Here is a 23,541-nt window from a genome sequence, read left to right as displayed (position 1 = left end):
AGGAGATACAGGGATGAAAAAGTGAGGACTCTGACCCAGGGGACTTTGAATCTCCCTGGGGAGACAGGACACATGGAAATGAGATGATCAGTCACACAGAGCGAAAGAGTGTATGCCAAGTAGTGAATGCAGGTTCTGGAACTGCACTGCCCAATACACTGGCCACCAGCCATCTGAGCAGCTTGAAATGTGGTTAGTCCGAATTGAGAGGTGCTGTACGTATAAAATAATGTATACATCAGATTATGACAAAATATTCATATATCTCAATTTTTGACCATTGCTTACATGTTGAAATAATAATATTTTGGATACATTGGGTTAACTATATTATTGATCTCACCTGTTTCTTTTACCGTTTTAAAAGGTGGCTACTAGGGCTTCCCTGGTGGCGCAGTGGTTGAGAGTCCGCCTGCCGATGCAGGGGACACGGGTTCGTGCCCCGGTCCGGGAAGATGCCACATGCCGCGGAGCGGCTGGGCCCGTGAGCCATGGCTGCTGAGCCTGCGCGTCTGGAGCCTGTGCTCCGCCACGGGAGAGGCCACAACAGTGAGAGGCCCACGTACCGCAAAAAAAAAAAAAAAAAAAAAGGTAGCTACTAGAACATTTGAAATGACATATGTGGCTCCTGGTTGCATTTCTGTTGGACAGCACTGGTCTAGGAGTGGAGGGGACCCAGCGAGGGCCCAATAGCCTGTGCTACTACAGTTGGGAAGAATTCTGAGGAAATGGAACAATTAGGAGCAAGCAACAGAATACTGAGGAAGGGTGTGGGAAGACGTTTGAGAAGTTTGATCATGAAGGGAAGGAGGGGAGATGGCAGCTCAAGGAAGCAACAGAGTCCCAGGAACCACGTACACATCACCGACCCAGCCCTTCCTCCCGTTCCTGACATCTTCCAAAAACATGGTGGTAACTCCAGTCACCCTCCCATGCAATGACTCTGGAGGAAGGCTCCTTCCTCTCAGTCCTGGACAATGGGGATTTGGCCTGTGAGCTGGGGTTAGATGCTAAGTATTGGCTGATTCTCAGCCTCGGGGAAAGGGAAGTGGTGGGAGAAGGGAAGGGAGCTCAGGGACCCCCGTGCTGGTGGAGCTAGGAGTTTGGTCAGTGTTTGAAATGGGGAGGACTTCTCAGAGGAGCTGAGTGGGAGGAGGAAGGCAGCCCTCAAACCTGGCCAGACAAAGCGTCCACTGTGGACACATTTCATCAGGAGACACCAGGCAGCAGGGATCTGATGTTCCTGCCTCTGCTCTCTCACTCAGCCACACGGAGAAGCCGTAAACACTCAGATACAAGGATTAACTCTGCATGTGGTGTCTGGGACATTGTGAACAACTCTTGACAGCTGTGTTTTTGTCTGTGTTAAAATTGATCTTTCTAACCCCCAGCACCTAGGATGTGGGGCCTGGTACACAGCCAGTGTTCAATAAGTATCGATGGATGGAGGAAGGAAGGAAGAAAGGAAGGAAGGAAGAGAGGGAGGGAGGGAGGGAGGGTGAACAAAATACAAATCTGTCACAGCCCAGAAGCAGATACTTGGAAGGCGCTACACTTGTTCTATGCTAGAGTTTTGGATGTGGGCAGCAAGAGGGGTCTCTCACAGGCCAGATCCCATAGTGTCCAGGTCAGAGGAGAACCGATGCCCAGCACACAGCTTTCCACCACCCTACCTCCCTGCCGCAGGGCCCTGGGCCCACAAGCTTTGAGAGACAGTGTATGTCCAGGCTGTAGCCTTCCTGGGTTAAAGCTCTGTTCCTAGTCTCTTATCCTATTAAGTACTTTTTAAAAGCCTCTTACGGCCTCTGTAAAAGGAAGATAATGTGAAGAATTCCAGGAGGGTTGGATGAGCCTGTACCGGGCTGGGGGTGGCTGAGTTAGTTCCTGGTCCAGCAAAGGAAGGACTCCCAAAGCACATCAGAAGCCTGCAGTTTTCCAACATGGCCACTGGAGGGCACTTCAACCATGTAATACCAGCTCTCCTCCACCTCTCTCGTCCTTGGAGAGCCCAGATTTCAACAAAAGTTTAAAAATCATCACAATAATGATAGCTGTCCTGGTTGAATATCCAATAAGGGGCTATACGCCTTAAACATATATCATCTCATTTAATATTCACTACAATTGTGAATTATTTTAGCTATTTAGGAAAAACTGAGGCTTAAAGGAGCCGAAGAATTTACTGAAAACCCCCTAGCTAAATACAATTTGGGAGTAAGAACAAACCCAAGCCCTTGGGCACCGACCATAAACAGTGAATACACAAGAAGCTGAAAAGGAGACTGGATAGAAGCAGAGAGTCTGCTACACAAATATCGTTACTGAACAATTTACACATATATGAAATTGGAAGACGGCTTACAGATAATTTGTACGTTTCATACAGTAATGCTTCTTTTTTTTCCCCCTGAAATGATGTAATTAAATAAATGAAGTGTTTCACAATTCATGGTGTCTTAACTTGGAGGAAATAAAGTCATTGTAATACAAGGCAGGAAAAGATATTTTCGTTTAACACTTAAATAGCACTTACCATGTACCCAGATCTGTTCTCAGCACTTTATGTAAAGTAACTCAATACTCGTAGCCACCCTCTGAGGGATGCACTATTGTGATCCCCATTTACAGATGAGGAAATGGAGACTTGGAGAGGGAAGCAACCTGCTCAAGGTCACATGGCTGGTGCGAGGCAGACCTGGGATTAGGGGCCCAGGCAATCTCTGGAATTTGGGAAACCGGGCTGAAGCTGGCCCTTGAGAGGGGAGAGGGTGAGAGTTTCATAGGAAGAAGTGCACTGTGGAGATAAGGGTATTCCAGGCAGAGGGAATTAGCATGGGCAAATGCTCTGAGGAGGTGGGAAAAGACGAGGTGAGGAATCAGGATCGTGTCAGGCCTGGGCCACGGAGTCCACATGTTAGAGACTTGCGCAGCCAGAGCTCCCTGGGGCCTCCTAGGGGTGGGGAAAAGAAGAGGGGAACAGCAGGAGTGCCCGGGATGGGGCTAGGTGGGGCGGTGCTCCAGTGCAGGGAAGAGCGGAGGCCACCCTGCCTCCACCCCGCCCCTCTCCAGGGACCGGCAGTTTGGGAAGCGCAGTGTGTGCTCAGGAAACAGTCAGATTGCATTACAGGGAAGATTAAAGGAGCTAAATTGGGCCTGGGGCTGGGGGAGGTGTGCGAGAAGGGAGCAGCAAAGGGCCAGCTGCTGGAAGACTAGGAGAGGCCGCCGGGAGCTAGGGGTGGGGGCGGGGATCCCACATCGGGCAGGAAGCCCTCCTGACCCCAGTAAGGCTGGAATGTGGGGTCACCAAGCAAGGGCATCCTCACTTAGAGGGAGCTGGGGGAGGGATGGGGGCAGAGACCCAGCAAACCCGGCTGGGGGTTGGGGTGCAGGGACCCTGGGGGAGGTGGAGACAGACCTGGAGGGGGAGGGGGAGGGGAAGACGAGTGACCTGGAGAGGAGGGGAAGCTGTGGGCAGAGACTCAGCCGGAGCCCCGTCCGGAGAGGGTGTCTGGCACTCCAAGCCCGTCCAGCCTGGGGAGTGGGGACACAGGCTGCCTGTCCGGTGTTGGTGGGGAGCCCGTTGCACTACACTGAGACGCAGCTGGAAGTGGCCTGGGGCCCTGGAGCACCCACCCTCCTGCAGCCCCAGCTCCCCCTTCCCAATCTCCTCCCCCAGCCTGAGTGGCAGCGCCGGCTGTGGCGCCTCCCAGCCCTCAGGGCAGGTGGTCAGTGGTCTATTCTGGTACCCAGGATGGCTGGGGAGCCTGGGGAAAGGCAGAGGGAGAGCCTGGCCCATCTTTTTGAGGCTGGATGGGGAGAGGGCAATGGGTGGGGCTCTCTGGGACAGCTGGGGGGATAGAGTTCTGAGCACTGTGGGTGGGGAAACAAAAATTCCAGTGCTCTCCGTTTTCAACAAATTGTATCTCTCAGGACCTTTAAAATTGGGAAGAGGAGTGTATCTGGGATGTCGTTAGGCTCTGGAGCCTGGGAACTGGGCAGTGGGAATCCCCAGCAGCTGACGGTAGACCCCAGAGTTTCTTTAGAACCTTGAGGCCACAGGACCAAGCCCAGCCCCCAGTCCCAGTGTTCCAGGCAGCCTCTCCAGGACAGAATTGTAGGTACTGTTGCCTAAGGCCTCCTCCCAGGCCTGTTGGGGGCAGTCTGGGGCCAGGGTGCCCTGAGGGGAGCCTCTCCAGCCTGAGGGGGAGCCCCAGTGCCTGACTGGCCTGACGGTGGCACAGGGCAGAGTGGCCCCTATATTCCCCAGACAGGAAATCTTCAGTGCCCCCCAGCTCCTGTGGGATGAAGGCCAGATTCTTCTGCTGCTGGTCCCTAACTCCCTAAAACCTGCCCCTTCCAAGCCCAGCCCCCTCTCTGGAGGGCAGTGGAGTTGGGGAGAGGAGCAGGGTAGAATGTCAGGAGGGATTTGTCCACTACTGGACAAAGGACCTTTCAGTGGAGATCCCCAGGTAAGGCCAAGTTAAAAGGGGAAGGACCTAGAGCTGAGCCTGCCAAGTCAGTCTATGGCAAGGCCTTAGCGATCACACAGAGAAATGAGCTGGGTTTCTAGGAGCCATGGACTAAGGCTCAAAACCAGTCTTTGTTTTTACTTGCTGTGCAACCTTAGGGAACTTACCTAACCTCCCTGAGCCTAGTATCCATAACTGTAAAATGAGGTTAATAGTTACTTCCCAGTGTTGTGAAGATCAGAGATGCAGTGATTTTATATGGCAGGTGTCCAGAATACCATGCCTAGTATACGGTAAGTGGTAGCTACGTTATTATCAGAGGCAGCATAGCCTGTGATAGAGAGATTTGGAGTTAGGCAGTCTCGGCTATGAATCTTGGCCCTCTACCTGCTGTCCGAAAGCAAGGACTCAAGCTAGTTCCTGGACCTCTATGAAACAGTTTCCTTATGTGTCCAAAGGGGTTAAAATATTTTAGTAAGGCTGGCACTTCCTGAACGCTCACTGTGTGCCGGGCACTGTGCTAAGTGCTTTACAGACAATTTCTCATTTAATCTTCCCCAAATCCTATGCTGCTTTATCACTTTACAGATGAGGAAACCGAGGCTCAGAGGGGTGAAGCAGCTCACCGAAGAGTGGTAGATCCAGTTTGAACCCAGGCAGCGGCCCAGCAGCTGCTCCCCAAATTCCTCCCCTTGTCCATACCTCCACAGAGTCAAATGGAACTTAGGCCATTGACTGTCTATCTGGACAGGTGTGAGAAGGTAGATGACTGGGGCTATGAAAACACTGAGAGACCAAGAATGGGTGTCTTCTGGAACCCAAGACTCAACTTTCATTGTGTATTTGGATGATTCACAGAATAAGCATTTGAGCCAGCAGTAAGAACAGCTCAGGGTGCTGTAATGGGCTGTGGTCTTGAGTGGCAGAGAAGACCCTGGGGTCTGAGTGGACTCCGAGCTGACTGTGACTCAGTTGGCTGGAGGAAGAGGCGGTTGAGCCTATAAGGCTATAGATAGCAACTGTGCATAGCGGCCCTGTGAGGTCATTGCCAGCCTGCTCAGCCCCTGTTTAAAGCACTCTACAGCCTCAGAGGGATGTAGAAAACCTGGAAAGCACCCAAGACAGCAGGGATATGACCAAACTGGAGGGGCTGAAACCAAAAAAAGCCTATGAAGAAAGATGAAAGGAATGGGGATAAAGCAGGGAGAAGGGAGGGCTGTGTGATGGCACTAAGAACCTGGCAGAGAATTCCAGGGAAGAAAGGAAGCTGCTTTCCTCTATCTGGGTTAAGGTCTAAGAAAGAAGGAAGGGGCTTACATTTCAGCAGAGGGATTAGAGTTAAGCCTTGAGCGACTCTCTAGGGTGTGAGTCTGTGGGTAGGTAGAGAAGCCCATGAAGTCCCCTTCCATGGAGGTTGCAGCAGGGCTCAGTGCCACCCTACACCTTCTCAGCTGCTCCCAACTCACCCTGACACCTTCCCACTCCAATTCTCACACCCCTGCCCCTCTTCCACCCAGATACACCCTAGTCTGGTCAAAGAGAGTTGTTTGTTCTTGTCCTTCTTGGGGGTTTCAGCTGAGGGGAGTGTGCGTGTTTGTGCTGGGGAGAGAGGGCTCCCCTGCCTCTTTAGGAAATGGCTCAGGACTGGGGGGATTTGGAGAAGTTCAGGGGTATCCTCCACAGATAGCTGGGAATCGTGGGGAGGTGGCTGGATGTGGTGGGGGGAGAGATGTGCGGGGACAACTGAGACTCCGAGAGCCCAGGAGGGGTGGGGGTCTGTATCCATTTTGTTGCGCAGGACCAAACGCTCACACAGTCAGGATGGGAGCCAGGGGAGAGGGAGGAGAGGCCGGGCAGTCAGGGGCAACCTGGGGGGAGGGAGAACGTGTGTCTATGGAGGAGGCTGAGTCCATTTCTGCTGGCGTCTGATCAACACACGGTGGGACTGGGTCTGTTCTGGGGATGCGCCAGTGTCTGGGTTTGGCTTGATGATGAGTCCATCTGAGCAAAAAGGCTTCACAGAAGGCAGCCCGGGGAGGCAACTTTTCAGAAGAAAGGGTCTCTCTCACTCCTCTTTTGGGGGTTAGAATGGTGGTGGGGGATGTCCAGGATATTTCATTTTAAGCAAGGAGAAACTGAAATGCAGGGAGGGGATGCAGCCAGTCCAAGGTCACTCAGCTTATCCAGGGTTGCCCAGGACTCTGCCCTCCTGACTCCCAGCCATATATATGCTGCTCCCAATGCACCAGGATGTCTTCCTGGGGACCTTCCCTTCATGCTAGCAAAGCCCCCTCCTCTGCCTTCAACCTGGCTTCCGTCTCCATCCTCCCCACCTCAAACCTCTTACTGATTCAAATAACACCTGAAATTTTTTTTTATTAGTTTCTGCTTTATAACAAAGTGAATCAGTTATACATATACCTATGTTCCCATATCCCCTCCCTCTTGTGTCTCCCTCCCACCCTCCCTATCCCACCCCTCCAGGCGGTCACAAAGCACCGAGCTGATCTCCCTGTGCTCTGCGGCTGCTTCCCACTAGCTATCTGCCTTACGTTTGGTAGTGTATATATGTCCATGCCTCTCTTTCGCTTTGTCACAGCTTACCCTTCCCCCTCCCCATATCCTCAAGTCCATTCTCAAGTAGGTCTGAAACGAAATTGAGCTATTTGTAATGAGGTGGATAGACCTAGAGTCTGTCATACAGAGTGAAGTAAGTCAGAAAGAGAAAGACAAATACCGTATGCTAACACATATATATGGAATTTAAGGAAAAAAAATGTCATGAAGAACCTAGGGGTAAAACAGGACCACCTGAAATTTACAGGATGCTCATAGTCCACAGAGCACTTTCATCGCCACCATCTCATTAGCTCCTCCCCTTGAGGCTCAGCTTCCCCCCACCTCCTCCTCCCCAGTCTGCAAGGCATCCTATTTGGTAGAATTTGGGAGCTGGGAGGAGGTGAGATTAGCCTCAGACTTCTCCTACTTTGGCAGAAAACCTGCAGCGCTCCATGTCTGTAAAAGGAGTGTGGGGCTGGAGGGTGTTGGAGCCGGGCTGCGGAGCCTCCCCAGAGAAGGAGCTAGATCAGGGGGGCGGGGTGCCATGAAGGAAGGGGCCCAGGAGAGGGTCTGGGGTCAGGAGGTGGAGAAAATTGGGAGAGGGAGGCTAGGAGGCCTTAAGCCAATGAGATGTGGACGGTGGCAGATGAGAGGGGGTGGATTGCTGGCTGAGCGCGTGGCAGGGGGGGCCAGTGCAGCACGGGGGAGATGAGATTCAGGGAGAATCCTGACGCCACCCTTCCAGCTGGGCCCCCCAACTCAACCTCCCCCTGGTGATATCAGGAAGGAACAATTGCCTCTGGACATTCCTTCCCTTTTACAGTCACTCCAGGCTCCTCAGCCGCCTGTGGAGCTGAGAGGAAGATGGGGGTGGGGCGGGCAGCACGGAAGGGGACCATCTCGGGGAGGGCCTCTGGGAGCACTGAGGCAGGGAGGGCTCAGCCAGGGACCGCTCCATGTCCCAACCCCTGAGCCCAAAGACTCAGGATGTCAGAAGCTGTGAGGGCTCCAGAGATGACCCAGCCTGATCCCTTTTCACATCTAGGCATGACAGGGCCAGAGAGGAAACAGGAATTGCCCAGGGAGTTCAGATGGTTAGTTGGTGAACTTCCAGGATAAGCACCCACATCTTAGCCTCTGGCTGACCACCCCACCTCCACACCCCCTTGCTTGGGCCTCCTACCTCCCCACAAAGTGCTAAAGTTGAGGCAAGAGCCAGGTCTCAGAGTTCATACTTGCTACACTGTCCCCAAGGCTCTCATGCAATGGCTGTCTCCTGGCCCAGCCCAGCTTGGGATGGAAGTATGAGGATGCTGGGAAACAGAAAGAGGAGGAGGGTGGGCCCTGGACAAAGGGACAAAGGCAGAAAGAGGAGGATGGGCTCTTGATAAAGGGACAAAGGCAACCCTGGAGGTGGGGGTCAGTCAGTGGAAGGAGGGCACACCGTGGGGGGGGCATCAGCACCCGTCTCACAGCTGGGATCCTGGAGTAGACCAGGGGTGGATGAGATACCCTCTGACAGGGCAAGGTGGAAAAGTTACTTCTGGTTCTCTCCTTTTTGACCTCTTTCAATTTTTTCCTCTATCCAAATGCCCTGTGCTGGCCAAGTCAGTGTCCCCATCCCAGCGATCTACCCATAACAGCCACCTGCCCCCATCCATGCCATCTATGGGGTCTGGGAGGTCCTTTGGGTAGCCAGAGCCCTTGTCTTCTAAGGAGCCCTCTGTGAGGTTCAGAGATCTACCCAGGCCTCCACAGCCCTCTAGTCACTGAGCTTAGGGGAAGGCAAAGGAGAGCTTGGCAGTGTCACCCAGCAGAAAAGAGGCTGTGTGGCTGAAGTGAGGTGAACCCAAAGGAGAGGTGAGTGAGCTGAGGTTGGCAAGATGGGCAGGGCCAGTTCTATGGGGCCTTGGAGGCTATGATGAGTTTGGGTTTTGCTGGTTCATTAGTTCAGGGAAGGGAGAGAAATTGGGAATGGTGAAACAGGCAAAGTCTCCAAAAGGCGTGAGCACTGCCCCCAAATATTTGAAGACTGGATCTCTGAAAGTGGTTTCTTCTTGCTCTGTTTGGCTCCCAGGGTGGAATAATAGGCATAGCAGAGACATCTCCTGGGTTCAAATATAAGGAAATGTTTTCTAACAGCCAAGCTGTCCGCTGTCCCATAACAGAGGCTTGTTAGGTACCCAATACTCTTTGTGGAATGGAATGGGCTGCCTGGAGTTCCCAGGCAGTAGAGGGGTTCAAACTAGAGCAGTGCTTGCTGGAGTCACAGTAGAAAGTAGTTAAGCCTTAACTGAGAAGTGGGGGTGTGGGATTGGTCGACCTCATGACCTATGAAGTTACCTCCAACCTTAAGTTTCCAAGATTCTCCAAGGTCAGAGTAATCTGGGAAGATTTCAAGCAAACAACAAGACTGACTTCCTTCTATAATGGATTTAACAAAATATATTGGTAACACCCATTGTACAAGGGACCATACCATGTACACACATTATAAATTGTCCCCTTTTTCCGGCAAACCCTGAATGAAATGGTTTGTCTTGGTGGACCTTCCCATTTCCAATATTATTTAGCTCAGGTGAGAGGTGTGACCATAAAATAATGTGAGTGCTACTTTAAAAAAATTTTTTAGACACCTTACCAAAATTTATATGTTCAAAAGTTTGTCCCAAGGATGTTCATATCAGCATTGTTTATAATAGCAAAAGACTGGAAAAAATATAAATGTCTATCAATAAAAAATTGGCCAATTGGTCAAATAAATTATGGTAAATCTATTCAGTGAAATACAAATGAGAAGGGACTTCCCTGGCGGTCCAGTGGTTAAGACTTCGTGCTTCCACTGAAGGGGCCATGGGTTCCATCCCTGGCCAGGGAACTAAGATCCTGCATGCTATGTGGCATGGCCAAAAAAAAAAAAAGGAAAATAAATACAAATGAGGACATTAAGAAGAATGACTCAATACCTCCCAATAAGGACAAAAGTAGGACAAGACAGCTCTCTTGGTGAATTCTACCAAACATTTCAGAATTAACACCAACCCTTCTCAAACTCTTCTAAAAATTTGAAGAGGAAGGAATATTTCTTAACTCATTCTATGAGGTCAGCATTAGCCTGATACCAAAGCCAGACAAAGACATACAAGAAAATAAAGCAACAGATCTATATTCCTTATAAATATTGATGTTAAAATTCTCAACCAAATATTAGCAAACCAAATTCAACAGCATATTAAAAGGATTATAGACATAATGACATGGGATTTTTTTCCTGGAATGCAGGGATGGTTCAACATATGACAATCAATCAGTATAATATACCACATTAACAGAATAAAGGGAAAACCCTTCATGATCAACTTCACTTACAATAGCAACAAAAAGAATAAAATACTTAGAAATAAACATAACCAAGGAGACATAAGATTTGTACATTGAGAGCTACAAAATATTGCTGAAATAAAGAAGACACAAAAAAATTGAAAGACATCCAGTATTCACTGATTGGAAGACTTAATATTGTTAAGCTGTCAATAATACCCAACGTGATCTGCAGATTCAATGCAATCCCTATCAAAACCCCACCAATGTTTTTTGAAGAAATAGAAAAATTCCTTCTATCTAAAATTCATATGGAATCTCAAGGGACCCTACATAGCCAAAACATCTTGAAAAAGAACAAAGTTGGAGGATTCACACTTCCTGATTCCAAAACTTGCTACAAAGCTAGAGTAATCAAAACAGTGTGGTACTGGTGTGAGGACAGATATATAGGTCAATGGAATAGAATAGAGAGCTCAGAAAAAAATCTTCACATATATGGCTAAATTGTTTTCAACAAGGGGAAAAGGACAGTCTTTTCCACAAATGGTGCTGGGAAAACTAGATATTCACATGCAAAAGAATGAAGTTGGACCCTTACCTTATACTATATATGAAAATTAATTCATAATGGATCAAAGACATAAAACTGTAAAGCTCTTGGAAGAAAACACAGGGGATAACATTCTTCACATTGGATTTGGCAGTGATTTCTTGGATATGACACCAAAAGCACAGGCAATAAAAGAATACATAGATAAACTGGAGTTCATCAAAATTTAAAACTTTTGTGCATCAAAGGATACCATCAAGGGAGTGAAAAGGCAACCCACAGAATAGGACCTCTTGAATTATGTGCTAAGTACATTACCCATCCAGATAAATTATCATTATTTTTAGCAAGTCCAGTTCTAAGCAGTCCTCAGGGGAGTCTAAACTCTTACTCCAGTGGTGCTCCCTGCCTGGCTCAGAACATGGTTTGGAATGCTCCTCCTTCACCTGCCTTCCAAGCCTCAGAGTGTTGTTTTTCTGCCCTCGATGGTAGCAAATCCTCAGGGGCGGAACCAAATTTTGGAAGCAGCTCCAAGTGGTTCAGAGCCAAGTCTGGTAAATGTTGATTTTGACTAGAGAATAAATGGTGTAATTTATTTATTTGTTTTCTGCCTAAGGAAGTGAGGCCTTGAGCTGGTCCGAAGGGCAATTTCCTTTTGTGGTCTGAAGACTATTCACAGAGAGGAGTCCCAAATATGTTCTGTCCTCCCTAGTGTTGTGGAAATGGTTGCACGGTCTCCTACATTATATTAGCCAGGACTGTTTTGGTTACAAGTGACAGTAGCCAATACCAAGTGTCTCAAGGAAAAATAAAGGAAAAGTTTATTGGCCCCAAAGCCAGGAAGGACACTGGGGAAGCTCACAATATTGAGGGGAGAACCGCAGAACTAGGGCCCCAGGGGATGGAATTTAGGACTTCTAGCCCTGCATTCTCCTTCTCTCTGGGTGTCTCTGTTTCTCCTGGCATGCTGACCTCTCTTTCTTCCTATGCCAGAAAGAACTCCCTGGTGGGCAGGAAACATGGTTACCACAGGTTCCAGCTTAGTAATTCCAGTTCCATCTATAAATTCCAGGGTAGGTCTCTGATTGGCCCCACTCAGGTCCAGGCCTGCCCCTTGAGCCAATCACTGCAGTCAGAGGGATGCAGTTATAAGACTGACTGGGAGCTGAGTCACCTGTCCACTCATGGTGTGTGTGTGTGTGTGTGTGTGTGTGCAGCAAAATAAGGGGATGGGAAAGAAAGCTTGCAGGCTACTTTGAACTAAAACAAGGACAGTGCTGCCTGGGATGTGCTAAGGATTCACATGATCTCCAAAATTCTCCAGGAGCCTACAGTCTAGTTTGGGAGACGAGACACAAAAATAACCAGAACACAACAGCTTGCACCGACTCGAAGGCTGGATAAGAATACCTGGAACTCCCCACCCACCTCATAAGCTCGTCTCTAGGATAAAAATTAGAAACTGAATGTGAAAGGGCTTTGCAAATACAGCAGCATCAAAGCCCTTTGCAGTTCACCTGGCACATTCACACCCACTCTGGGGTCAGACTGCCTCAGCCTCCTGAGCTATAAAATGGGAATGGTACTACTTCCTACCTCACAGGGTTGTCAGAGAATTGGGGATCATGGGTGGGGAGTGCTTAGCAGAGTGGCACACAATGGGTGCTCAGAATACATAAGGTGTTGTTATCTGCATATCGTTACCTGAGCCTCTTCAAAGCCCTAGACAGCAGACACAGCTAGGCTGACCATTCCCACTTTATAGTTGAGGACACAGAGAAGTGAAGGACCTGCCTGCTTGTAATTACATCTGCTGGTAATGGCTAGGGTAAGACCAGTCCTCTATTTCCAAGCTTTGCCTTCCAAAAGGGTCAGGCCTGAGAGAGGCCTGTAGAGTGCCAGGTGGAGGTACAGAGAGACAGCCAGCATTCATGGAGAAGTAGGGATGTCCTTAGGGGTCAGCCAGTGCCTTGTACTAAGGAGGAGGCCTGTGAAGGGATGGACAAGCCCTCTGCAGGGCTCCATTCCTGCTGGGGGCTTGGAGCATTATGGGGGTGGAAAGTGATTCGGGCTCATCAACCCAAGCCTTCCTCCACCATCTGACACCCTTGTCTCCTCAAGTACTTGGCCCTCACCCCCCAGAGCTCCTCTCCTGTGCGCTTGTTTCCCGGACTGATGCATTCTCCTCTATAAATACCAGCTCTGGTATTTGGGGTTGGCAGCTGCTGCTGCCAGGGAGGTGGCTGGGTTGACATGAGGCTCCTGACAAAACACAAACCCCTGGTGTGTGTGGGCGTGGGTGGTGTGAGGAGGGGGATGAATCAGAGAGGGGGTGGGGGAGGGCTCAACGGGGGCAGAAGGCAGGCGAAGCTGGTGGTGCGGGGTTGAGAGTGTAGAGTTATGTTATAATTGTTATAATTGGAAACAGAGCCTACCAGCCCCTTTCTGGAAGTCACCCTGTTGTTTATAAACTTGAGGCCCTGCCGTCATCCGTAGTGGGGAGGAAAAGGGCCTTCACTAGTTCAGAGGGAAACTGAGGCTGGGAGCTGGAACCCAGGGGCTAGTGGACACACCTGAGCAGGCGGGCTCTGGCGGGGACGGCTGAGTGCCCCGGGCTGGTCCCCCCCATCCTCCCTGCCTGTCTAGAGACCCTCGTCCTCTAGGCCTGGCTAGTGGGCTCCTGGTCTTTGCCCGAGCCGTCCTAAATGTTCGCCACTTTCAGAGACTCTTTAGAAAAAAAGGTGATTTGGAGCCTTTCTTGGAAATAGGCCTTGTCCCTTCAGGAAATGACCCAAAGTATCTGCTTGCAGCAAAAAGGAGCCCCTCAAACTACATGGAAGCCTCTCCCCTGCTCTCTCCCCTGCCCGCAGGCAGGCGGGCCTACCTGGGGGCTCCAGACATGCTTGAGCCCTGGTGAGGTGGTTGGCAGGCTTGCCCATCTTCTGCCCCCCTAGGTCCACCAGCCTCTCCCACGCCCCTCAGGGGCCCCCCACCCGCCGGCTGAGGGGCGCAGGCTTCTTGCGGGGGAGCTGGCCTCCCTGCCCCCACGCCAGAGGCCGCCCTTTCCTGGCAGGACAGCGGGATCCTGCAGCTGTCAGGGGAGGGGCGGAGGGGGCTGATGTCAGGACGCATACAAATAGTGCCGACGGCCTGGGGCCCTGTCTCCCCTCGCCGCAGCCACTCTCCAGCCGGCCGCCCGCCGCTTCCTCCTCCGCGCCGCGCCGCCCAGCCTCGCCCTCGCCGCCACCATGAGCCAGGCCTACTCGTCCAGCCAGCGCGTGTCCTCCTACCGCCGCACCTTCGGCGGGGCCCCGGGCTTCCCGCTCGGCTCCCCGCTGAGCTCGCCGGTGTTCCCGCGTGCGGGCTTCGGCACCAAGGGCTCCTCGAGCTCGGTGACATCCCGCGTGTACCAGGTGTCGCGCACGTCGGGCGGGGCCGGGGGCCTGGGGGCGATGCGGGCCAGCCGGCTGGGGGCAACCCGCGCGCCCTCCTCCTACGGCGCGGGCGAGCTGCTGGACTTCTCGCTGGCCGACGCCGTGAACCAGGAGTTCCTGACCACGCGCACCAACGAGAAGGTGGAGCTTCAGGAGCTCAACGATCGCTTCGCCAACTACATAGAGAAGGTGCGCTTCCTGGAGCAGCAGAACGCGGCGCTCGCTGCCGAGGTGAACCGGCTCAAGGGCCGGGAGCCGACGCGGGTGGCCGAGATCTACGAGGAGGAGCTGCGCGAGCTGCGGCGCCAGGTGGAGGTGCTCACCAACCAGCGCGCCCGCGTCGACGTCGAGCGGGACAACCTGCTGGATGACCTGCAGCGGCTCAAGGCCAAGTGAGGACCCAGCGCTCCCAGAACCCCCCTCTCCATGGGCTGGGCGCGGGAGGCTAGGCCTGGGGCTGGGTCCAGCTGTCAGCACCCTGTCGTACCCAGGGAGAGGGTCGTCTACCTGTGTCCCCCCAGGAGGGGAGAGGGACGCCAGGTCTCTCCCCTGTGCCCGCAGTCTGCAAACGAGGAATTTTCTTGGGGACATCATGGGGTGGAAACGGGAGACCTTGGGAGACCAGGTGCTTCTTTAAAAAGCATCTTAAGTTGCTGGGGGCTGGGCAGGCACATGGATGAAGAAAGGAGGCCCATGTGCAGTCAGAGGCAGAGGGGAGGTTGGTAGGAGACAAGGAAATCTGGGGCCAGCAGTAGCTCTCAGCTCACCTGTGATGAGGCCCTGAGTATGGGGGTAGAGAGGGGATCTTGGCCCCTGGGCCCGGCTGAAGCTTTCCAGGGGGGACCGATAAGCTAGAGGAAAGCGGAGAGTGGGTGGGGGCCGCAGCCCTCAGAAAGCTTGGAGGACCAGGTGGTGGGCTCCACCAGGCTCCCAGTATGTACAGGCAGCAAGTGTAGTGAGCCGAGTCACTGGCCCACTACCCAGGTCACAGATGTTAAATGAACACCTGCGTGGGCCAGGCTGGGCCTGGGGCCTGGGAACGCAGAGGTGGATAAAATAGACATGGTTCTGGACCTCCCTGGTGGCGCAGTGGTTGGGAGTCCGCCTGCCAGTGCAGGGGACAGGGGTTCGAGCCCTGGTCCGGGAAGATCCCACATGCCGCGGAGCAACTGGGCCTGTGCGCCACAACTACTGAGCCTGCGCTCTAGAGCCCGCGAGCCACAACTACTGAAACCCGCAACAAGAGAAGCAGCCCCCGCAATGAGAGGCCCGTGCACCACAACGAAGAGTAGCCCCCGCTCACCGCAACTAGAGAAAGCCCGGTGCAGCAACGAAGACCCAACGCAGCCATAAATAAATAAATAAATAACTATTAAAAACAAACAGAAAGAAGTAGACGTGGTTCTTAATCCCAGGGAGGTCACAATCTGGTGGGGACATAGACTTCCAGGGTGTGGCTCCAGGGCAGAGATTGGGCCACTTCCTGTTCCCTCTCTGTGTGGGCAGGTCCTCCTGTCTCTATCCAGCAGCCAGGCCTCCTCTCTCTGTCCTGAGCCCACTCCCTGGGCAGCCCCCAGTCAGTCTTCTCCACTGCCTGTTTTATCCCCACCAACTGTCTGTCCTTCTGCCTGTCTCTGCCAGGATGCAAGAGGAAATTCAGCTGAAAGAAGAAGCGGAGAACAATTTGGCTGCCTTCCGAGCGGTGAGCCCTCTTTGGTCCCCCAGCAGCCTTACCCCTTCTGTCTCCTCTGTGTCACCCTTGCTCTCCCTCTGCCCTGACCGGGTGATCAGTGACCCTCTCCCTCTCACTTGACCTTTACCAGGATGTGGATGCAGCCACTCTAGCTCGAATTGACCTGGAGCGCAGGATCGAATCTCTCAACGAGGAAATTGCGTTCCTTAAGAAAGTGCACGAAGAGGTATGCCCTTGTGAAAGCAGCTGGAAGGGGGGGTGGTTGTGCTGGGCTCTGGGAATGGGGGTGTGAGGATACGTGCGGGGGCTGGTTGGGGACTGAAGCCCAGATGTACCCTGCAGGAGATCCGTGAGCTGCAAGCCCAGCTTCAGGAACAGCAGGTCCAGGTGGAGGTGGACATGTCCAAGCCAGACCTCACGGCCGCCCTCAGGGACATCCGGGCTCAGTATGAGACCATCGCGGCTAAGAACATCTCGGAAGCCGAGGAGTGGTACAAGTCAAAGGTGGGACTCTGGCCCCTCTGGCCCCCTCAATCCCAGTTTGGAGGTACTTTCTATGGCTCCATCTTTGGGGAGGAGGGTGATCCTGGGGTCTCCATGCTCCCTTGCCCACCCCTACCTGTGTCCTGGTCATCTCAGGGCCCCTCTCTTTGCCCTTAGGTGTCTGACCTGACCCAGGCAGCCAACAAGAACAATGATGCACTGCGCCAGGCCAAACAGGAGATGATGGAGTACCGCCACCAGATCCAGTCCTACACTTGCGAGATCGACGCTCTCAAGGGCACTGTGAGTCCCTGCCCACCTTGCCTGGTCTAGCCCTTCCTGTCTGCAGCTCACACTGTGACCTTGGGCCCATCATAGAGTCTCTGTCTGCTCAAATCTACCACAGGGATAAAAAAAGATAGGTGGATTCCCAGTGGGGCTCTCAGGAATCATGGGACTCCTGCATGGAGGCGAGGAGGCCGAACAGTCATGCTCCCTTGTTTCAGTTCTGTTCTCTGAGTTTCCACATAAGACTTCATTTGAGCTCAGAGTGCTCTGGCTCAGAAGAGTTTGACAAGCCCTAGACTTGGCCACCTGGGGTTGCCTCCCAGCCCCGAGGCTGTGCTTCTCTCCGTCCTGGGCCCCGAGTGTGTCCCCGCCCCCCACCGCAGCCTGTCCTTGACCCGGGCGCCCCTCCCCTGCAGAATGACTCGCTGATGAGGCAGATGCGGGAGCTGGAGGAACGCTTTGCTAGTGAGGCCGGCGGCTACCAGGACAACATCGCACGCCTGGAGGAGGAGATCCGACACCTCAAGGATGAGATGGCCCGCCACCTGCGCGAGTACCAGGACCTGCTCAATGTCAAGATGGCCTTGGACGTGGAGATTGCCACCTACCGGAAGCTGCTGGAGGGCGAGGAGAGCCGGTGAGGGGGCAAGGCAGGGGCTGGCCATGGGCTCCTGGGGGGTGCTGGGGGCCCATTCCTGCCCTGAAGCGGGGCTCAGGATCACCTTCACAAGATCTGGAAACAATATTATACGAGTCCACCACTCTGCTAATTGCAGAGAATTAACCAAGGCCACCTGGGTAAAAAGTGATTTAATTAATAGCTTTTATAAAAAGAGAAGTATAAGTATTCCCACATCCATCTTCAGAATTAAGAACCAGCAGCATAAAACCATATTCAGCACCAGTAATAAAACATTACTGCCAGTCAAGAGAGAGATGGAAGCACAGCGGGGAATGATGAGGAAGGAAAGGGAGGGGGCAGATAGAGACAAATAGAGACAGAGGGGCTTGGACACGATAGGCTAAGAGAGAAGGTGCAGAAACTCGTGCTCAGAGGGTGCACGCACACGCACATGCACATGTATACACACACATACGCTCATAGGAAAAGACACAATGATACGCTCAGAGCAAATCTCCTCTAGACACAGAAAACAGCATACAACCAGAAAGGGACACGAGGGAACCTTCTTGATTCATGGAAATGTTCTATATCTTGATTTCAACTGGTGGTTACATGTTTTTAGACACTGATCAAAACTCACTGGATTGCACACTAAAGATCTATGCATTTCACTATGTAGACTTTTTTAATATAAATTAATTTCATTTATTTATTTTATATATTTTTGGCTGCGTTGGTTCTTCATTGCTGCGTGTGGGGCGGGGATTACTTTTCGTTGTGGTGCGTGGGCTTCTCATTGCAGTGGCTTCTCTTGTTGTAGAACACAGGCTGTAGGTGCACGGGCTTCAGTAGTTGTGGCATGTGGGCTCAATAGTTGTGGCACGCAGGCTCAGTAGTTGTGGTGCACGGGCTTAGTTGCTCCATGGCATGTGGGATCTTCCCAGACCAGGGCTCGAACCCGTGTCCCTTGCATTGGCAGGCGGATTCTTAACCACTGCACCACCAGGGAGGCCCCTTCACTATGTAAACTTATCATCAATTAATAACAGGTCAATTACTCAACAAAATGATGCCCGTTGATACTCACAAAAATGAAAAAATCTGAAGTTTAAAAAAATCGGCAGACGTATTTAGATACAGATTTATACAAAGAAAGATTTCAGATATTGTAGAATAACATCTGCATATAATGACCCCTTAAGTGGCATTGCATTTTCCCAGCACTAGGCATAAATGGGTGTGGCAGCTCCTGGAACTTGCCCTCAGGTGAATGGGCCAGAGGTTCCCAGCCTGACTGGAGGGTGGGCACACACAGTGGATGTCACCCACAGCTGCCGTTGATACACCCTGCAGTGCCAAGGGCAAGAAGCAAATCCTGGTGCAATGGAGGGTGCAGTGGGGTCGGGGGTTCTGGTGTCACACCAGCAGGTCAGAGATGGAATGGGTGATCCTTCCAGAAGGGACAGTTCCTGGGACAACTGGAGTTGGCCTTTGGCCCCATGCCCCAAGCAGTGTTGAAGTCAGTGGGACTGGGACAGCTGAGGATGGTGTTTACAGAGGACCAGGGCAAGCTTTGAGGGGTGGTCACAGAGAGAGATGGAGGGTCCTAACCCTTTGGGGGCTTGGTCTCTCCCCTTTCAGGATCAACCTCCCTACCCAGACCTTCTCTGCCCTCAACTTCCGAGGTGAGTGCATGTTGGCAAGCGGAGGCTGGGGTGGCGGGATAGGAGTCCAGCGTGGGCACTGCCCAAGGCCAGCCAGGAGGGGAGGATAGAACCGTAGGGACAGGGCTGGAGTCTGGGGAAGAGAAAGGGGGCTGCTACAGGAGGACGGAGGAGTTTAGGTAGAGGCGCCTTCTAACAGAGGGAGCTTTTAATTTTATTTTATTTCATGGTATTGTATTGCATTGCATGACCATGTCCCCTGCACCTTCTGGGAGTACTGAATGGTCAGTAGTTTCTGTTTCCTAATACGCCCAAACTCCAAGGTACCAGGGGTATCCTTGGGGACCAGGGAGCAGGAGCATCTAGAACCATATATCCTGGGCTACAAGGCACCCACCACTCACTGTCTGTTTGGCAAGTTGCCAAGCACTCCCCCCAGCCCCTCCCAGCTGCTTGTTGAACACCTCCAGTTTGCTGGAGCAAGATGTTGGGTGCATGTTTTAAAAAATGAAGCCAAACCTTAGCAAAGCCATACAATTAAAAGAACGAACTCCTAGGGCATTCTGCCATTCTGATGTTAGTAATATGCAGATCGAGTGGTTTTCAAACCCCAGAGAGCAGAACAACCTGCTATAATAATACATTAGGAAAGCAAGCTGGAGTCCTTGGCAGCTTCGCCTTTCCTAGATCAAACCTTTTATATATTCGATGTTCATTTTCATCAGGAAAAAATACACGCTGTGCTCCACCGAGTTACAATGTTCCACATGCTGGTTGCCTGCTAAGGAGGTTCTCCAACACCAAACTCCTAATACCAAGGACCTAAATTTGACCCTTCCTATAAAACTCAGAACGTCTCTTTTCAGTTAGTAGTTTATCCAGACACCAAGTGTGAGCCTTGCATTTAAAATCGCTTAATGCTTTTACAAGCCAATAGTTCTGGGCCATTACAGGGAAAGTACCGTCGTTACAATTTAACAGTGGGGAAACTGAGGCACAGAGGGACAAGTGACTGGCCAAGGGCACAGTGAATCAGTGACTGACTCCTCTCCATCTCTCTTTCATTAAGACATCAAACTGCTCATCTGGAGTCTTAAGGGGGCTGGGTACCATGAGGTCCTCCACAAGAGTATCTTGGTTCTGGGCTTTGGGGTCCCGTCAGGGTACAAATTCATGCAGGGCTCTCCTGCAGGCAGGGGTGTAGAGGGAGCGAGGTGGTGTGGGGGGTGGGGAGGGGTGGGCCTCGGGGATCCCCTGCCGTCCTGAACCCGCTGGCACCTGGAGCACATCTGTTGGCTTCTGATCTTATCCCAGCCCTGGGACAGGTGCCTGGGTCTGCAGAGCCACCTGTTGGGTGCTGGGCTTAAGGACAGGTGAGGACATTTTGCTGAAAAAGTAACAGGACCATCTTGAGGGGGTGGGCGTCTTCCGGGCTCTGCCCGGTGGGACCAGGGAAGGACTCCCAGCCACAGGAAGAGCCCAGGTGTGGCCTTGGTCAGACTGAGTATGTGGATGGATCTGTTATAGAAACAAGCCCCGAGCAAAGGGGTCCTGAGGTCCATACCAAGAAGACAGTGATGATCAAGACCATCGAGACCCGGGACGGGGAGGTAAGTGGTCTGCCTGGTCCCCTTAGCCTTGGCGGGGGCCTCTGGGCTGTGTGTGGGGGGGCTGTCAGCCAGGTGCTTTCTACCAGCTGTGCTGGTTCAGGCTCCTGCTGTGCTGGGGTGGAGGTGGCCCGGGGCCATGGCTCCATTCTCTGGCCAGCACTGGGTTAGACTGGGTTTCTCTTCCTCTCCAGGTCGTCAGTGAGGCCACACAGCAGCAACACGAGGTGCTGTAAAGCCAGAGACCCCTGTGCCATCAGAGACCGTCCTCACCCCTGCCCTCACTGCCTCCTAAAGCCAGCCTCCTTCTATCCCAGGGCACCACACCCAGCCACAGTGCTCCCCTCACAGCCTCTGACCCCTGCTTACCGACCAGCCCTCATGGTCCCCACAGGGGACATGGCCGAACCCTCCCAGGCACAGGGAGCCCCCTGCTGTGTGAGGTGTGGCTGTTGGAAGTGAGTGAGCCTGGCCCTCGGCTGCCCTTGTAGTGTGCTGGGCAGAGCCGGGATGGAGCCAAGACACAGCAGTGACCCTGCCCCTCCCACATCCGTGACCTCAGGCTCTAGCCTCTGGCTTTGGAGAGGACTCCAATGCAGGGTGTAGGGACCCCGCAGGGTCAGGCTCAAGCCCCATGGACCTCCCCCACCCCCCCTCCCCAGCCTGAGTCAGAAAGGGCAGCATCCTCAGCAGGCCGGGCAGGTAACTAGGGACATAGCCCTCTGTGGAGACTGGGGGGCTTGAAACTGACCCCATGGTCCATTACTTTCCCAGGGTGGGCTTAGAAAGCAGGGGCTGCAAGAGGGAACCCCCGAAGGTGCCAGATGTGGGCGCAGGAGATTCAGAAGGAGAGAGGGTGGGCGAGATGCTAGAGAGAAGAGAGGAGAGAGGCCGAGAGCGGTCGCAGGCAGGTGGCCGGGGTGCCCACGTCCCTGTGCCTGCCCTTCCCCTGCTGCGGAGGCTCTGGACAGAAACAATAAAAAGATAAGCACAAGCCTAGCATGGCCCCTGCTGTCTTGACTGCCAGGTCGCCTCTGGGGAACCCCAGGGCCCTGTCGCACCACCTCTTGGGATGGACTGTGTGCTGCCTTCCTGCCCAGCTAGACTGTCCCCCGGGGCCTGTCACCCCTTCTGTCCCCAGAGCCTCCCAGCCTTGCTGTATGTGTGTAGCATATGGGGGAGGGGGCTGGGCAGGGGGCTTTGGTTGGGGAATCACAGATACCTCTCGTTAGGCCCCAGTTCCAGGAATGACCCTACAGACTGGCTCTGAAGTAGGGCTCCTTCGGTCCCTTTCCTAAAGAAACTTACACTTTCTTCCCACTACACCTGCATCTTTTAAGCTCAAAGCCAGATTCAGGAAAAATAACAATGTTAAGAAAAATAGAAAGCTCTATCTTGTTCTTGGAGAAGACGACGCAATACCCTAAAGATGTGATGTCAAGTCATCCTGTGTTAATTTATAATTTCAGTGCAATACAATCTCAATTAAAATACCAAAGGGAAATTTGGGGAGAATTTGGGAAGATGGGAGGGGAAGGTAGGACATATTAAAAAAAAAGGAAATCATGGAATGAAACATTAACACAGGTACGTTAAATGTTTCTGTGGGGAAACCTTAATTATTCAATATGGGGCATGGGGGCATTTGGATAGCCATGGGCAGGAGCAGGAGTGAAAGCTGTCTGTCTTCACTCCTTCCAAAAAATAAATTCCAGGTGGATCAGAGATTTAGGAAGCCTGATGGATCCACATAGGTCTCAGCCTTCCAGCCACTCCTCAGATTTAAGGGATTACACTTTAGAGGTGGGAGGAGGGTAGAGATCACAAACATGATACATTCGGACAGTCTGTAGGTGAAATAACTAATGGGGTTTTACTCTTAAAGCCCCTAGTGTGCCATTCCTAACTGGCTTTTTCCAGAAGCTTCCAAAGCCTTTCTGGTGTCACTTTCTCCCCCTCCTTGGATGTGGCCTTGGCTCACGAGTTGCCAGGCTCCCCCTCTAGCTTGTGTGGTCCCTCCCTCCAGGAAGGACCCCTCCTTTGACGTATGCTATCCTTCACCTTGCCCTGGGAGCATCTGGGGCTACACCCCACGTCCACACCTTCTGCCACTGGTGATTAATGTCCCTTTCTTTCCCCCAAATTCTCCAACGGAGTGAGCCCTGCAGGCCCCAGAATGCTCCCAATCAACTGGTGGTGGAACCCCAAATGAAATTAGAAGTAGCATTTTCTGTGTCTGCACAGTGGGATCAAGGAGGAGGGATGGGTGAGGGGCCTCTTAACCTCGAGCTTGTTGGGGGCGCTGGAATCAGAGCTAGTCTCTCTGTGAGAGAAACACCTGGGTGAGGTGGGCCCGAGTGGATAAGTGGTGGTGTGTGTGTATCTGTGAGTAATCTCCGGAGCCTCTCGCCTCTTTCTTCTTTCCCCTGAATGAGTTCCATGCGCTCACCTACCCCCCAAAGGATAAAGGGACACAGAGGTCAGAGAAGGTCTTAGAGTCATCCCTACCTTCCCATAAAAGGCTTAGGTGCAGGCACTTCACTGGTGGCGCAGTGGATAAGAATCCGCCTGCCAATGCAGGGGACACGGGTTCGATCCCTGGTCCGGAAAGATCCCACATGCCGCAGAGCAACTAAACCCGTGAGCCACAACTACTGAAGCCCGTGTGCCTAGAGCCTGTGCCCTGCAACAAGAGAAGCCCACGCACCACAAAGAAGAGTAGCCCCGGCTCGCCACATCTAGAGAAAGCCCGCGCGCAGCAACGAAGACCCAACGCAGCCAAAAATAAATAAAATTAAATCTTTAAAAAAAAAAAAAAAAGCTTATGTGCAGACTGGTCACTAAG

At 52.5% G+C, this 23,541-nt stretch overlaps 1 protein-coding gene across 6 annotated transcripts; it reads left to right on the top strand.

Moving 5' to 3' along the window:
- Positions 1 to 14,020: 14,020 nt before the first annotated feature.
- On the top strand, positions 14,021 to 20,932 carry DES (desmin; the record flags this gene model as incomplete). 6 transcript variants are annotated; one of them, XM_079710379.1, is made up of 9 exons in its annotated part: positions 14,021 to 14,728; positions 15,978 to 16,038; positions 16,160 to 16,255; positions 16,372 to 16,533; positions 16,690 to 16,815; positions 17,217 to 17,437; positions 19,067 to 19,110; positions 20,617 to 20,699; positions 20,891 to 20,932. In XM_079710379.1, the coding sequence occupies 9 exons, from the start codon at positions 14,151 to 14,153 to the stop codon at positions 20,930 to 20,932; spliced, it is 1,413 nt and encodes a 470-aa protein (XP_079566505.1). The 6 variants fall into 6 exon arrangements, with proteins under 6 accessions (XP_079566505.1, XP_079566506.1, XP_079566508.1 ...); XM_079710380.1 differs by having other exon boundaries at positions 14,151 to 14,728; positions 15,978 to 16,035; XM_079710382.1 differs by having other exon boundaries at positions 14,151 to 14,728; positions 17,286 to 17,437.
- Positions 20,933 to 23,541: the final 2,609 nt, after the last annotated feature.

Source organism: Hyperoodon ampullatus (genome assembly GCF_949752795.1).
Source record: "Hyperoodon ampullatus genome assembly, chromosome: 8".
Lineage (NCBI taxonomy): Eukaryota > Metazoa > Chordata > Mammalia > Artiodactyla > Ziphiidae > Hyperoodon > Hyperoodon ampullatus.
This window is presented reverse-complemented; position numbering and strand designations above follow the sequence as displayed.